General features: G+C 38.4%; 1 protein-coding gene across 1 annotated transcript in view; it reads right to left on the bottom strand.

The window, feature by feature from the left end:
* Positions 1 to 18,173, bottom strand: part of UST (uronyl 2-sulfotransferase) — a 153,178-nt gene that overhangs the window by 96,665 nt on the left and 38,340 nt on the right. The window contains exon 2 of the mRNA XM_041469769.1: positions 1,863 to 1,906. Coding sequence (XP_041325703.1) covers positions 1,863 to 1,906 — 44 coding nt within the window. The remainder of the gene's footprint in view (positions 1 to 1,862; positions 1,907 to 18,173) is intronic.

The raw sequence follows: 18,173 nt of genomic DNA, 5'->3' as shown, positions 1-18,173 counted from the left end.
CCAGAGTGAGGATGATTACAGAGGAAGCCCACAAACTTTACTGACTGTAGGTAGCTAATCAAAGAATATCTACCCAACCAATCAATTGTGTAGATATCTATTCAGCTGGCCTTTCCACAGACAACTGAGCTGCAGCTGGATGAGGCTGTATGAACATAGCCCAAAATTACATGTTTAGACAGGCAAAAGATATTTTCACAATGTAAACAGAAAAGTGTCTGGGTTGGATACATCTGTCCAATTGCTACTGCCCATTGGAGTATGGATCCCATCCACAGCACCATTAATTGGTAAAGCAGAATTCCTGAAGAAAAAAATACCAAAAGCAGAATAAAGTTTTCAAGGTTAAAAACTCTTATCGAGGTGGAAGCCTTTTCCTTACTAGAACAGCTTGTCATTTCTGAATGCTAATGCAAGCATGAGAAATACAGGTTTGGAATAAGCACTGCTTTAGTGTTCGAAGCAGAGTGCTCACTGTGGAGACACAACAAACATAATTCTTTATTTCAGGCAGCCTGCTGTACTCCTGGACAAGAAAAGCAGCTGGTACTAAATTAAAAAAAAAAAAAAAAAAACCAGAAAAAAAAAGAAAAAAGTATTTTAAAAGAACCAGAGAGCACTAAACAGATTTTAGTGTGATACATTTGTCTAGCCTTAGAATACCTGTATCCTATCTCCGTTTGCAATGATAAACATAACAGGTTGATTTTGTCACTTCTGTCTGCATCCATTTGCTTTTGTAATTGAGTAATTTTTGTTGACAGGAAGAAAATCAAAAGTACATCATTCCTCCAAGTGAGCCATCTGAACTTTAACAAGTACAAATACTCACATATCAGCGGAAAATTGCAGATTTTGTTGCCCAGAAAAAAGGTGAAGAAACCCAGATTCCTGTCTGTTTTCACTAATAATTAAGCTAAGTAGAATTGCTTTCCACATTATCCTGCTGATAATGATTATCCTGCTTCCTACTGATCAGAAGCCAACTGTTTCACCACACAGGTGCACACAAGTGGTTGATCACTTGAACTCAAGGCCTGTGGCTCAGGATGTGACTTCATCACCATCCAGAGATGAGGGAGGACTACCACCAGAGGTAGTGGCTATTCACACCCACTCTCTCTCTACTCACTGTCACCTGCTGCACTAGCATCCATGGTGGGACACATCAGTGAAATTATCTGCCCTTCTAGCACAGGTCTGCACTGTGCAAAAGGAACTCTAACAGGCTGGAAAGAGGCACAATATGGTACCAAATCAGGTTTACAGAACAAACCAACACAGGGTAAAACAAACAAAACAAATCAGGAGACCCTAAATGCCCACTTCCACTTTTTTCCTTTTGAAGAAACTATCACGGTGCCCTTCCTAACCTGAAATGTCATGAGGTGCCATGGTGACATAAGGGAAAAGCTTATGCAGCATAGTCCCATATGATAGGAACAGTAAATCTTATTCCTAAACAAGGGCTCATGACTCACATTCATTAAATTTATCCTACTGACCTGCTTCAAGTATTGTTTTTGCAGCATGTTCCAGAAAATGCTGCCAGCCATCTTCACCTCCCAGATTAGTTACAACTGTGGTGTCTTGTTTTTTTGCCTTAAATGCTGACAGACAAAACAATTAAATCCCTGCCTCCCTTGACTCAATGAGAAAAATTCCATTAACTTAATGCATTTTAACCCAAGTTACTTACAAACATCTGAAAACACCTGGGGGGTAAAAAGTCAGAAAGGCCACATGCTGTTGATGTAAACTCAGCAGAGTTGCTTGGCACACAAGTAAACACACAATGAGTTAAAAACAAAAGCCAAAAAAATTAAGGATAAATCAAATACAAAATAACAGCAGCAGCTTACCTTTTGAGGTGGTGGTCCGTGGTCATCCAGATAAGTGGAATTTCCTACAAAAATAAGAAGGATGAAGATAAACAAAAGTCATCCAATGCAACTTCTAAACTTTACAATTCATGGAACCAGTGCATCTCTATCCCACTAGTTTTGTGGAGTCAAATAATTCCAGGAAAATAAATTCCCTCTGCTTTAATTTTTGATTAACAAATAATTTGTCTACATTTGTAATACAACAATCTAATACATTAGATGCACATTGTCATTTTACCAAAAACTTACATTGCTCAAGGCAGCTTTAATTAATCAATCAGTATTCAATTATTTGTATGACAAAAAATTGCCAGCTGCATCCTTGTACATTTTAAGCAAATGAGCATGGTTAACCTCAAAAAGTTTTCTTACATAATCAAATATCAAAGGCCTTTATCAAATTTTGGTCTGATGGAACTGACAAGCATTCACTTCTATCTCTTCTAACTGTATTTTTCCCAACCTCCAAGCTACTTTTTTGTTCCTAAACAGCACTGATTGAATGGGAGTTGTATTCTGATGTAATTGCGTTTTCAAGATGTTCACTAAATTCAGATAAAAAGCTTCAGGAAAAAAAAAAAAAAGAAGCTTCTAAACAAGTCCACCCTTCTTAGCTACAATAAAAAGGCAACAATTTCAGCCTTTTACCTCTTCCTTACAAACACACACTGATACATAAAATACACACTCCCCCACACACATAGGCTATCTTCCATAACTGTCTCTCCCAAACCCTTCCAGCAGATGATTAAAAGTATTAATCACGTGCTCTCCCAAAACCTTCCAGCAGATGATGAAACCTTGCAGCAAGCCTAAAATTTCCCCTTGGGCCACACATGCCTCTCCTCTCAGTCATTCTCCCACCAAAGACAGAAAAAATACCTCTGTTCTAACCTTACATCAGTATGAGGTATGAGAATTATTTTTACAGGTACCTACTAGATATCCTAAAGGCACATGGAAGAGGACTTTAAAAAGCTTGTCCTGCTTGTGAGCTCCTGGGGTGTTGAATAGGCAACAGAAACACAGGCTAGCAGGATAAAGCATAATTCAGAACCAAAGGGCTTTTCTCTTTACAATCTGGCCAAATCCCTCATTTTTCCAAGTGCCAAAACTTGCCTCCCAGAATTTCTGGATCGAGAAGGCAGGAATGGGGTGTTTGTGTCTGAGTGCTACAGTTACAGAACAAGGAGGTGAAGCTTTAGTGTGGAATATTCAGTAGCACCCACACCAGTGCTGGGGGCTGGTTTCAGCAGGAAAAGCAGCGGGATGGAAGTGGAAGGGCCAGCATTCCCTTGCTGGACTCTTGGGAGAGGCAGCCACCACCTGGACCACACCATCTTGGGGAGAGAGAGCCTGCAGACAGCACTGCTGCCGCAGCAAGAGGAATTTCTATGTACAACAAGAAGTTGGGAATACTTCTCTGAAGTATTTTGCTTTCTGGTTTTCCAGCACATGTTACAAAGCCATGATAATCTCAGTCAAAAGGCTTCCAACTCATCTAAAGGGAAGTCCCAATACCCCAAACACATTTTCACAGATTTATGTATCTTGATCTTGGAAGAGTTTGTGCAACTAAAAAGCCTGAATGGTAACTTTTTTATGGTTGTCTGAAATCACAGATCATCTGAAGCATACCAGAAACTCATCTCTCTATACCTTTGACACAAATACCCACCCTTTGAACAATCCAGTGACTTAATTTAATGCCATAGATAATATGGCTGATGACCTACATTCAGGATAATTTCTCTATCCTCCCTCTGATATGATTCTGATTTCCAGGGAAGAAATTCAGCTCCCAGACTGCTAAGAGTTGGCAGTCTGGTTTTCTGTTAGAGTAGCTACTCCACAATCAGTGACACAGACTTGAAAATAAGCATTTTCAAGCATTTATCCTCCCATTTAATCTGGGATGAGAGCAAGGAAAACTTCTCATTCAGAATTTACCTTTCCTGTAGAACCAGGCTGTTACTAGTTCCTAGCAGCTTTCTCCTCTTTACAATTTGGCAAGCAGAAAGATTGACACTTATTGATAAAAATATTCCTTACAGTTTTCTCATTGTGTCAGGAAAATTGTTTCATTTTGATACCTAACAAAAAAGTGATGTTTGTTGTCTGAACAAGCTAATGCACTAGAGAAGTCAAACATTAGATGAAAACTATTATTTAAAAAGAAATTAGCTAAACTTAAATTTCATAATTGGTATTAAGGTGGTTACAGGAGTAACAGGTTTTTTTGCTTGTCTCCCCAAAACAAATTTGTTGCATTTATTTTGATAAGCATAAATTGCATTTTATGCAATTTATGCTTATCAAAATAAAAAGGAATATTAATTACATATGCATTAACTATCTTTACCAATCACCTATCACAGCCGATTTCACAGTAGAGAAGGACTTGAATTGTCAAGAGTTTACACAGCATCTTATAGTGCAGCATCAAAAGTGCCAGAGTTATATCACAGAAATATTTTTTAAATATTCCTTAAAATTAAAGAGCTTATAACTAATTTCACCTCTCTGTATCAGTAATGGATGTTCTTAGTATGAAGACTGCATTCTCCTTCCTTGAAAGTTTCTAATTATCAAAACAACATGGAAATATCTCTAGCTTTGAACACATGCCTTGTAGATTTGATTTCAGTAATCAAAATGTTGTTTTTTCACAGCACAGTCCAGTTGCTACTGTATCCACTTACAAGACAATAGTAGAATTATGGGCCATTTTAGAATAGCTGTTTTCACGGCAATTGCTTGCTCAAATTCAGAAGCTACAAACTGACAGAAACTAATTGCCAGGGCAACACAAGTGAAGAAGGAAACAGAGTATTGATTAGAAACCTGCTCAGAATTGGTCACCATGAGCAGAGGATGGAAAGCTGCAGACAGCCCCACAGCCCTACACTGCCCCACACTCCATGTGCAGAGCTGGCTGCTGTCGCATGTCACAGCTCCTCCTTCTGCTCCCCAGGCATGCGAGCCAGAGGCAATCTCAGCGTCCACAGGTTGCCACATCAATTGAACATTCTGAATTCTTTTGGGTTCAAGTTTTAATTGAGAATTTTTTTTTCACTAATAAAAGCAAAACCCTTTGCTGCATGATTCATACCGTACACTAAGCAAAATACACTAAAATAACTCCCCAAATCCAGCTGCAATGGAGTGCTGCAGCAGTGTGTGAGGTACACCAGCCAGCTCTTTAACCCCATGAAGCCCAGCAGTGCCCTCACTGATCACTGCATAACAGATCTCAGCTTGCTTCCCCTCTATCTTCAAAACAGGGGCCACAGTACAGGAGCCTTGATGCATGCAGAAATGTAATGAAAAATATGCAAAAGGCCTGAAGGAAAGAGGATGACTTTCTAACACAAGAGGTCATGAAAATCTTATTAAGCATGACTCCCAAGATGGGTGTTTGCAAGTTTTAAAAACTTAAAAAAAGGTGCCACTTTTACACATAGGGCCACTTTTCAGACAATACATATCAAATTAGGTTGGTTTAAAAACAAAAATTCAGCACTATAGGAATTGCAACCATTGGAAAGTACAAGGTAAAGCAAATCTATGAACTACCAGCTACCAAGAGCTGACATAGTAGGAGCGTTGCACAGTAAAATCAGAGACTTAGGCTTGTTAATGCAATTGTAATAAACATTTGAGGTTAGGTATGATACTTCCGGTATCCATTCCCATCTAAGATGGAGAACATGATTTTACAGCTTTTATATGCTATGGCACAGACAACATGTATTTGACGTCACCACGTGCCACAAGCTTTCTGTGGTAGAAAAGGTAAAGTGATAGAAGAGAGAATCATCTTTCCTCACTAGGAACCTTGTCCATTGCCCCAAAGCAACCTATGGCATTAAATTATTAGGATGACTTCTCTCAACTCCTTTAATAAAGCTTTAATAAAGACATCATTACTCTTGTCTGCTAATAACAAGATTATTTTAGGTTTTTTGTTTTGTTTTTTCCCCCCGGAGTATTTACTCTTCAAAAAGGAAATTTTCTGCCTTCCCGTAATAACACGAAAGTCTACGGCATTAGAAACATGTCAGACAAAATAATCAAGTCTCAAAACTAGTGGTATTACACATTCCACAAACATGCTCAACAGCACACTTGGGCTGGCTGAACATGTCTCCTCCACACTCTGCCAGAGATGATAAAAAAAAAGTCAGCTCTAATATGGAAAATGGTGAATACATGGAGGCAGTCCAGATTTTTCCGTAATTCATTATCTTAGAGGTTAAGTGAATCAGCTGTATGTAAAATCTTTGGGGAAACCTTGTGGTTATGTTCCTTTCTTCTTGGAATCACTGAAGTGTGGGGGTTTTGCTTGAAGCAAGCCAAGTTTGAAGAGAGAAACATGGTCAGTCAACCAGGATTAAGGATAAATATTGCTGTGTACAGTTGAGAGCCACAAATAATGAAAGTGACTGCAATTCTGGAAAAAAACCTTTTCAAAAAAATACCGGAGAGTACGGAAATAGGAAGTAAATGGACTTATGCATGAACTGAAGACCCTTTGATAGCAACTAAAACAGCGTGACTCTACTTGAACAATTCCAATATCCCACGGAAAGAATTGTGTAAAGATAGGGAGAGAAAGCCAACATGGAAAATGCGGAGCTTGGATTATTTTTCTGGAACAGGGTTTTCACTTGTAGAGAATCACAAACAGCAGCTTAAGGGAGCTGGGATCCAGCTAAGGCCGAATTTAATTTGTCTTGTGAAAATCCTTCTTTGTTCTTTTCATTCAGTCACCATCTCAAACTTCCAGGCGCCAATATAACCTCTACTGGCAAACAATCCCTTAGACCTTCTGATGTTTAAAGGAAAGGAACAGTTTAATAGTTGCCTGAGGAGTCTTCTGGTCTGGAAATCAGACTCTGAAGAACAATTTCCCCACCAAGCCCCTCTAATCATTAAGAGCTGCACCTTCAAAATAAACTGAAGTGCCAGTGAGTTATCAGAAGATGATAAATTCTGCTGTGCTTCCTTCTTTATTCTTTTCCCCCTCCCAATTAAGCAGCGGACACACTTAGAAATTTCATGGATATTTCTACATCTGAAATAATATGATTTTCTTAGTCATCATGTCTTGGAGCCCTCTGTGGTCCAAAGGCAGGAAGGGAGTTAGGAACTACAACTTTAAAACTAGCAGATTAGCAGAATGATGTTGCCCACAGCTCAAATCAAAGCTAAGAGGAAAAACACTGCTGTTGCTGAGGTCAGCACAGCCACACCAGCTTTCACAAAGGAAAGTTTTCACAGAAGTGTACAGAGAACACTAACACAGCAAAACCTAGCAAAACCCCACTGACCATGCTGCACTGGAATACAAAGTGACTTATTGCCATTTCTTCCATCATATGTAAAAAGCTGCGTACCTGCAACTGCTTTCCTCTGTGCAAGACTATCCTCTTATAAAAATTTTCATTTTTAACCACAAAAGAAAGTTAAAGTAAACATTATTTTTTAAAGCATTCCACAATGGATTTTTTTCTTCTTTTCTGGCCTTTAAAATCATTTTGGTTATCCCTAATTTTTAAAATCATAAATGCAATAAAACCTACCGACCACAACAACAAAAGCCAACCTACAGCCAAAAAACCAATATGAAACCAGCACCAAGCCCACATTAAATTCACTCTACATCACTGCACACAATGAAATAAAAAAGCTGGAACATGACAAAAATACCTATTTTGCTTTATTACCCAGTGACCCGAACTCTAGAAACTTCATCATTATATAATTCAGATTTAATTACCTAGAGTTAGGAGAGAAACTGGCACATTTACGGGGAATTTTTGAAAACTGTCAATTCTGCACATATGTTATATAGGAAAGTACCACTGGAATGCAGATATTTGGGGTTTGAATAACAGGAGGTTCTAAACCAGTATAGGATGTAATATACATCAGATGGCCCTCCTCTTGCTAAGAGAGGATACTGCAGAAGGCAAAGCTACTCCAAAATCACAGAGCCTCTCTGAATTGTGATCATTTAAAAATGTACAGACTGGTGTTTCATTTAATTGTTTTGACAATAAACTGCTTTATTAATACTGGGGGAAGGAAGGGGGGGGTGGAATTAACATTTAATCAAGAAATAAAACAGCCCCACCAGGTACTTTCCTGCACGCAAAGGAAAAGCACAAATACAGCTCTACTGAAACACCGCAGAAAAAACCTAATGAAAAAAAAAAAAAAAAAAAAAAGTGCCATTAAGCCAAACTACTGCAGTTTTATTTTAATTCATTTTGCTATGTAAACAAAGACTGTGATCTATCTTTGTGGCCTGGCAGCTCTTTACTAAATGCACTTCAAAGACCCATTACCCTGCTGCTAACTTCAGTCTACTTTTCAGGTGGTTCTTAAATTCAGCATTCTGGTATCACACAGCAAGTGGGCACAGATTAAATATGGTGTCCTTCTTTTTCCTCCTGAAATATTATTTTACCTTCTGTCAAAAAATGTGCCAAATATTTTGTAATGACTTCCATTCTTTTCTTAATTTCCTCAGCAAGACTTACTTTAACAAAATGCAGAGTCAGTTCTATAAATACACACAGGTGTTCCTGAGGAAAAAAAAAATCTCTCAAGATGTGTGGTCAAGTAACACCTACATCTACACAGCTACCAACAAACCTGTTCAAAATTTAAAGGGGCAAGTTGGGAAAAGCTCACAGTTCAACAGCTGAACTGCCATCCACTGAAATTACACAGACAAACACTGGTCTCTGACTTCATTTCTTAACTGGACAATGTGAGAATAATAATGGACACTGCATCAAATTATTATGGCTGAACACAAAAATTATCAGAGTGGTGCAGAAACTAGCAAGTTAGAGAGTAGTCAGAAACATCTGACAGTTGTAAATAAGCTTGAATACATGACATCCAGGTAGCATACTTGGGAATCTGCCTGCAGAAGGCTGCAGTAACAACTGTATCTGAGCATTAACAGGGACTGAATTAGTCAAAATATGGCTGAAAGAAAACTCTCTAAAGTAGCTATCAAAACCTGACACTCTTAAACTGAAAACAGAAAAGTGTTGCAACAATCAGGGGATGAAGACTGGACAGCACTGAAGATATCTAAGAGGAAATTAGTCAAGCATCTGCCAGGAATGACCCAGGTGTGATAATGCTGCTTTAGAACCAACAGGCAAATTAAACCAGGTCCTATTCCAGCAATATTTCTTTTTAAGATTATCTCCCTTTTTTGTTTTTAATCAGGCTAACTTCCCTTGGGTGTTGTTCTGGATCCTATTACTCAATATTCTCATTCATTACTTGAAAGATGCATTAAAGAGCACCAGTATCAAATCTGATAACAATACCAAATGAAGGGACTTAAAATCTTCTGAAACTCTGAGGAGAACAGAAACATACTGACACGTTAAAGCAATGGTACGAAAATACAAGATACAATCCAGTAAAAACAAGCATACAAATTTCAACTTGGAAAAGGGCAACATCTTCATTAAAGCAGAATGGAAACAAAGTGGAAACTGCAGAAAAGAGCCATGATGGGCGATGAAAATCAGTTCCCTTCCTTTGGATCTCTCTGAGCACTCTGTGAAAGCTTTTCATCCAGCTCAATGTATAGAGATCATTTCACTAGCTTGGTAAGAAGTTAATTTTATTGATTGTTGTATGAAGAAACTTTTTCAGACTTACGATTACTCCATTTCCCCCTTTTCCTCCTAAGTGAGAGATAACTTTAAGAATATTTGCAAGCCATTTGACTGCTTCAGAGAAAATGTCTTTCCCCTCTAATGTGCGGAATGCATGCACAGCAGAGGGGAAATGCATGCATGATGCAGAGGAAGAAACTCTATGGGAGTGATGGTGGCATGGCCACACCACTTCCCCTTTCAGTGCACACATTCTGCCACACAGGGAACAGCACAGCCAACACAGGAGACCTCCTCTCTCTGCACAGCTGAGGTACAGGACTGCAACTCCACCTTGTCTTTACAAGGCTCCCCTTACCAAAGCGATGACACTGAGGTTGAGGGATAGACATAATGATGAAGCTTCAATGAAGACCTTGTCAAGTGCAAGGCCTCTTAGTCTCACTTCACTCTGCCATTCAGGCTACAAACTCCAGGGAATTTGTATCTGACCAGACACCTTCTCAGATGACACCAGTCAAGAGTTTCCTCTTACATCAGTGCCAGACATCAGCTCTGCTCTTTCACATGATGTTTTCCCAGAGACAAGAGTTTTACTATTTAAACTTAACCCAACTTGCAAGCTTTATTCCTGTCCGCTGCATTTACATAGACATATTTCTCTCTTTTTGCCCTGCACAGGCAATCTTGGCAAACAGCAAGTCAATGAATTTTGGAAAACACCCAGCTGGCAAGTCACCAGTTATTCAAGGAAGACTTTTATTACTATTATTAGTATTATTAAGTACTACACTGCAAATGCTATCCAGAAGGAGTGGTTTGTTGGGTGTTTGGTTTGAAGTTCCTGTCCCTGGAGGCACATTTCCGAGAAGCTGCCTAGGTCTGTGGTCTGACCCCGGCAGCACCTTCCTAGCAGAGAAAAAAGGAACACGCTTCACAGAAAATTGGTCGCATAGATCTCTAAAGAATTATTCATATTTTTATTGTGCTGAAGCCAAATGAGTTTTCCTTGCGTGTGCTTTTCACAACATCTGAGTCATATGATTGCTATGATTTTGTCACACGTCTTTACAGCTGCATTTAGGAAAACGGACCCCCCATATGAGGTAGCCTGACAAGATCAAGCTGTATGTTGTTTTTCACTTTCTCCATAGTTCAAGTTCTTTTAGTATCTGATTTTAAAAAGTACAAATGAAAATTTTTAAAAAGAGCCTTTTTACAAGTCTGTCTCCTTTTTCTCCTAACCAGTTTCTTTGTGCCACAGGAGAACCACTGTAAAACTCTTCCATATACTTATATGCCTCCTGAAAAGCAAGAGTGCTCTATGTAAGAAGCAGCTTTCTTTTCTGAATATAGAAATAAAATAAAAAAATAATTACAAATTGTTTAACCATTATTAACTTCCCATCCTCCAAGGTCTTAAGAGACACAAAATTAGAAGTAGCATTTCTTGCCAAGTCTGTTAAGACGCCTATAACTGCAAAATGGAGCATATAAGTAGGTCAGATAAGGAACATAATGTACCTAAATGAGCTATTTCTTCTTTATGACACATTAGCATAAAATTTTATTAATCTCTACTAAAAAAAATACTATAGCCTCAGATGGCTTTTGAGACTTCAACATGATTTAATAGAAATATTTTCCATTACTATAAATGCTTTGGCCAAACTACTCATTTTTCACACTATCCAGCTTCTATTCATGAAGACATTTTAACTCCTCTCTACCCCAGCCTCAAACAGATGCATTTGAGTGACACAGACTTCTGAGTGCAGGAGTTTTGTATTTTAAATAAACTGCACGTTCAAAAACAAGGGATAAGATTTAGCAAGCACAGTGGATTGCATTAGACTTAAACCTCCCTCTCTATTTTCAGCACCTTTTCATCTCCTGCAACTGTAAACGTAGAGGATTAACCCCATTCCTGCCATTCCAAACCCTTGCAATACAAAACTTCTACTTTAGATTTCAGCCTTTACTGAGAAGAATAATTTTGTTACATGGAATAGGTAACTTAAAGGTCAGTATTTCTGGAAGTATTTTCTTCCTCTACAAAGCACTGCAAGAGTCCAGCACAAACCTTATGATTTCTAGAAATATTACCTTTTCTGCCTTTAGCCTCATTTCTCACGATCTTAAATAAGATTTCTCCCAATTTTTGTATGAGTGCGTGATTTGTTAGATTGATTTGTAAACATTTGGTAGGATACCCTATGAATAAAAAAGGAATGCATTGTTTTGCTCTTCAAAATCTAATGCTGCCATCATTACTGCAGCTGAGGACCCACTGTGCATAAAGCAGGCTTACCTGTGTGAAAGACTCTACACAGCCCCCATGAGTTTCATCAACTCAAGCATATCCAGCAGTAAATAGAAACATGTTCCCATTTGAAACAGCAGAAGTTTGGCTACTGATTTTTTGATAAGCATTTTGTATGCTTTCAATTTTCAAAAGTTTGAGTGAAAACCTTTAAAAGACAAGTTTTCAGATGTATTAATTCCTGCTGTCTTAAGCTCTCCAATGACTAAACCAGCGTTGCACAAGTGTCAGCAATGGCAGGTTCTGCATTAACATCGTTATGTGGAAAAGGTAACTACACTTGTAGCAGTGCCGTAAAACTCCAGAAGCAGACCAAGTGTCATCAGCCTCAGCAGAAATCTTCAAATCAGTATTATTTCTCTTGTGCTCTCTAGCAAGCCTGGAAAGATTTGCACTTTATATATCTGCTCCTAACCTAACTGGGAAGAGCTCAAACTTGGTGATGGCAACTAAGAGGGTCTAAAATGCATTTGGACTCACTGGAATAACTGTTTACTTAGGACTGCTCTTGGATGCTTTGACCGCACTCATGAACTCTGAGTTGCAAACATTCACTACTGGTAACAATTACCTAGGCGTGCTCTTTCTTTTTATATCATTTTCCTGTGTTTTATTTAGCTTGGAGAACCACATCAGGATGTCACCACTAAGATGTGGCAGTTTAATAGAGCTCTAACTGCCCCTCACCAGGCCTCCTGCAGACAATGTTTCTTACGAGAGACATCTTAAAATATATGAAAAACATCCGTGCCATGCATGACAATATAGTAGTCATTATCTAAATTCAACTTCTCAATGTACACAGGGATTAAAGTAATTTCTTTTACTATATCTACATATAACTAGCTAAATATATAAAGATATATATATAAGCAACAATGTCTGCTTTGTGTCAGTGGTTTGAAGATTTCTATACAACATTAAATTAGTTGTTTCAAAACTGATAGCAAAGGTATTCACATTGTCACATCCTACAGACCAGTATAAATTAGATACACTACTATATTATGTTTGATGGTGTAACATTTTAAGGACATGCTTGTCAACCTTCTGTTTAAGAGTAAAAATTATTTTCTAATGCCAGAACTTTATGACAATGCTTTTTAATTTTTGCTGAAAAGTGAGAAGAGGCTTCTTGTTCTAACCACACAGCAGGCAGAGTGGTGTTATTCTACATTTCACAGGGTAATTTCAGCAACAGTATTAAGTTTCTACAATTTTCCATTGAGTATGGCTGAGATAGAGAGTAAAGAAATTGCAGCATACTGAAATCCATGTTCAGATATATGAAAAATGCAATCCTATGTCCTTTATTCTGCATTAGAGTCTACGTGTCTCTGAAAGATGACATTATAAAAAAAAGATAGGGAAATCTACCTAGAGAAATCTAATCAAAAGAGTTGTTTATATTGTTTTACATAAAAAAAAAAATACTTGAAGACCTTCTAGAGCTAAGCCAGGCTACTATTCAATGCTATCTAACTGTCAACAGCAACTGTAGAAAAAGGTTATTATTAACTACTATTTATATAGTATATATTTAAAATATTAACAATTAAATGTGTCATTCTCTCTGTTTTATCCCCAAGGATGCAAGAAGAATACAAAAAAATCTTATACAATTGTAACACAAGAAGCACCCTCTCCCCTATTACAAAGCTAGAGTTGTGATTTTCTGTGCATTAGAAGCTTAAATACAAACTTACATACAATTACAGATTAGTTCACACTTGCAAGTTATGTATTTCCTTAAGTAAAAGCATTCTTACATGGCAAGAACATCCAGATCTCACTCATTAACTTTCTTATGGCTTTGTCTTTCTTCACATAGGATTTCTGTCCCTTTACAGATTAGGTTCTCTAAGTATTCCTGTAATTAGTAGCAAGTAACTCTGAAGTTAAATTGAGTTCCCCAGGCAAAAACAGATTGCAAAACAGACTTCTCCTAAGTAAGCCCCATCTAGGATGCAATCTTCACTCAGGAAATGTGTTCATACAAGCACTGCAGAAACAAAGTCAAATCAAATTCCATGTATTCAAGTGTTCACTGCTCACAGGTTTTGTTTGGTGATTTTTTTTTTTTTACTGAGTTCTTTATTGGTCTGGGGTTTTTAATTCTTGTAGTTTAAAGCCAGGTACTTAAAAATGAAGGAACCTAGCATCACCAGACAGAGAAACAACAGTCTGCAGTGTAAAAACCATCAGGACACACAAGCAGCTACGGGGACGGTGCCTGCAGTTCTGACATTAGTTATTCACGGAGAATTTAACAATTATGTAAGTTATCCTGACCTCTGATTCAAAGATGGAGCTACCTTCTGAAGAATATGGAACTCTACCCTTTGAACAGACCCCTGTGGGGTGAGATTCTTTTAAAAAAAAAAAACCTCAAAAATCAGTATAATGCCAACACCAAATTTGTTTCCATCTGATCACAACCTATGTACTTGCAAAGGGCACATTCAGTGGACTGCACTGCCACAGCAACTTGCTACCCTGATATGAACATGAAATAGCCTTTCAGCAAAGTTGCAGCAGTTTGCTCTGGGCTTCCGTTGTCTTTTGGCCTGACAACGCTCTAGGCTTTGGGACACGTGTCGGGACTTTTGTGGCATTACTTTCCTCTTTAGACCTCAAAAATTCATCTCAGACTTCCTACCACAAGTCATTTTGTTCCAAGTCTTGACATCCTTATGGATCCGCTATCGGCAGCTCTCATGCTACGGTCAGCCAGTGTCAACTCCTCAGGTCCTCTAACTCCAAACAAAATACAGCTGTGAAAATACCTCCTCTCTGCTGCCACTGCAGCTTCACACAAGCTGTTTAAGAGGTCTCCACTGTTTTCTTCTCGTTTCCCACAGCAGTTTCCACTGTATTACATTATTTAACAATCAAGAGCCCTCCAGAATTTATTTTTGTCAAACTCTAAGAAACAAAGTAATTCCCATATCTGCCTTTTTTAAAACAGTACATTATTTTTTAATAAAATTGGAACAAACAGATAAAAAAGACAACCCAGCCCCAGACATATTCCTGACATGGAAAATATACCAGCCTGAATTACTGAAAATTCAAAAGCTAAAAATGGGACCTTAAGAAGGTAAAAACTGAGGTAGAAGACTTGACAAAACTCAATGGCTCTGGGATTACCCATACTTGTATTTCAGAAGACACCAGTGTATTTACTCAGATTGAGATGTGAGTTTGCAGCCAAGGCACAAGCAATAAAGTACTTTGAATGACTTGACTGGGCCCAGAGCTCCTACTCCCATGCCAGACAGCTTTCCTCCCTTCTTTGCAATCCTCCCTTAAATCAGACAAAATGGTGTCATCATTTCAAACATCTCTAATAGCAATTTAGTTTTCAGTCATCCTTAAATACAAATCATTGTTGACATATTTTTTAAGAGTTATAAAAGTGAACCATTATAAAAGCCCTGTGATGGGTTACTTTAATACAATAGTTTCTGGAAAGACATGAGAGGACCTGGTATTTTAAAATAAGGTCTGCTCCTGCAATGCTTGCCTTAAGATTAGCACCTCTTTGGAAAGAGGATACATGACACACTCATGTAGGGCCCAGCACTCACTAACTTCACTATTAACTAAAGCACATCAAGTTTCCAACATCCCTAAAAGTTTACTATTCATTTATTTAAGTCCAGGACTTTATAAACTCATACACTTTTGACTCTTTTGTTGGCACATAAACAAGCAATGCATTTAGCTCCAAAGAAACCCTGTAATATACTGCCATTTTAGATCATGGAAACTTAAAGAAAGAAGCATAAATAGAGTGCCATCAGCTGGAACATACATTGAGTGAGCACAAACAGGATTTCACATATGCAGATATATGAGGTGTATATAAAACTACAATTTTACAGTAAGACAGAGAATCTTACACATCATCCCGAGCTGAAACCAGGGTGGTTGTGTGCCTTTTTTTCTTTTTAAAACAAAGGGCCTGATACATGAATCACAGCATGAAACACACATACCATCATCCCTCAAAAAAAACCAAAAACTAGAGCTTGACAGCAGAACTAGGAAGACCAGTTTTGTGCTCATATATCCTTTCTGGGTTTGGTTTGTTCATTGTTTCTCTCCTTCTATCTTACCTGCTAATTTAGAAGTGTGCCTTTATTATAATGGAATCATATTCTACATGCAATCTTGACTGGAAGAAAGGGAACTTTGCATGGAATCATCATGTCATATTAAGCTACTACATTTCTGCTTGGCCTGGGAAGGATGCCAGCAGGGTAAGCATACTCCTGCCACCTTCAGTTAAAGAAAAAATTTCAGAGCCTTTTGCTTCTTTCTGCACTCAACAAACCATAGCTTTGGTGATATTCTCCTTTTTATAAAGCAATTGAATGACAGAATCCATTTTCACCATGTATTCTCATGGCACTTGCTGAATGCTTAGTCAAATTTTAAGTACCACGTCTGAAAGCTATTAACTAACAGAGGCCATCCCTTATGAATTCGCCCAGAGGAAAAAAAACCAAAAAAGCAGAAACTTGGATATTATCACCTCGTCACTGGCATTGCAAAGTCTGTTTTATGCTGCATCCTCCTGGGCTACTGCAGGTACACAGATCCCAGGAAAAGCCCAGATCCCATGCAAAATATCTGCCTTGTTCAAGGGATCAGGCTTGTTCAAGGGAAGAGGCCATGTCCTCAACCTCTTCCACCATCACTGCTGAATCTGGGAGTGCTACCAGCAACAGCAGAACCACTTCCTTCACGTTAAACATCTACAGAGTCTGAGACAGTGTTCACAACTGCCAATGGCCACAGCTCCCAGGAGACTTAAGACTGCAGAATCACAGAACCATTTCGGCTGGAAAAGACCTCTCAGACCATTAAGTCTAGCCATTAACTCAGTACTGCCAAGTGCACCACTAAACCATGGCCCTAGACACCACATCTACACATCTTCTAAATACTGCCAGGGATGGTGACTCAACCACTCCCCTGGGCTTCCTGTTCCAATGCTACTGTTTCAGTGGAGAAATTTTTTCTAATATCCAATCTAAACCTCCCCTGGCACAATTTAAGGCACTTCCTCTTGTCTTGCTGCTTGTTACTTGGAAGAGATGTAACACCCCCAGCTTGCTACAACCTTCTTTCAGGTGAAAAGTGATAGGGTAACCAAGCGAAACAATGACAGCTTCCTTAGATGCTCCTCATAGGACTTTTTCTCTAGACCTTTCATCAGGCTTGTTCATCTTCTCTGGATGTGTAATTCGGACACATTTAAATGCAAACACATTCAAAATTACTGTGGGAGCCAACAGAGGAAAAGGGCAGTGCACATCAGTGCCAAGAAACATGGAGTAAAACATTCCAGCATCAGGTGGATCCCTCTCCTCTTTTAGTACAAATGAACAAGAAAACAAATATTAAGATGAACAGTGTCTAAAAAGTTTTTGGACTTCCATAGTTGTTTCTCCAAGTTGTAGATTCAACAGAGCCCTATTCACTGGCCAACACTGGTACCATTGCTGGGGCTAAGGCAGATGATACACTAGAAGCAAATAGGTTCATCACATTAGATAATGGTGCTCTAGCCACAAATCACAAAAAACCCAAAAACCAAAAAACACCCACAACCCAGAAAGAGAAAACTAATGAAACTCACCATTTACCTAGGTACTTATTCCTGATGCTAATTGCTCAGGTGTTCTGCAGAACAGATTCTCAAATTATCAGAAGCCACGTGAACATTCAGAACAATTTCTGCTGGAAGACAGACCTGAAATCATTGGAAACTTTCAGCTACTTAAGTTTTGGTTATGCAGAATAGTTTCTCCTCTGAAGGAAAGAAGGATTTCCTGCAGAAACCTGAGCTGTTACAAGGTGGACTTTTCTTTTCATACAATACTCTGACAATATTAACACAAAAATACCAGGCAATCAAGGCACCCTTTCCAAAGCATCCATAAACCTCTAAGTGTACAACACAAATAAAAGACAACTCTGAAGTTTCAAGAACTTTAACTGTGTTTTTATTACTTCATACTACATTGCTAGTCAGCAATGACTTCACCCAGACAGAATAGGACAGCAGTGTATGTTAGTACTAGTTAGGGAAGGCAGGGAAATGTGATTTCACAGTACAACTAAAATCTAGGAACAATTTAGTCACTCCAAGATCACAAAGGCGAGAGCAGTTTTACTCCTCCCAGTTGCTGAGCAATATCCTGGATGAACTACGGTTTCTGTTAAAATGATCACAGAGAAGTAAGCATTTTACAATCTCAAAAATTGTTTTCAGTACAGAAGTAAGTGAAGGCAGTT

Source organism: Pyrgilauda ruficollis, unplaced genomic scaffold (assembly GCF_017590135.1).
Source record: "Pyrgilauda ruficollis isolate IOZ18807 unplaced genomic scaffold, ASM1759013v1 scaffold24, whole genome shotgun sequence".
Classification (NCBI taxonomy): Eukaryota; Metazoa; Chordata; class Aves; order Passeriformes; family Passeridae; genus Pyrgilauda; species Pyrgilauda ruficollis.
The sequence above is the reverse complement of the archived record's forward strand: the minus strand, read 5'-3'. Positions and strand labels throughout refer to the sequence as shown.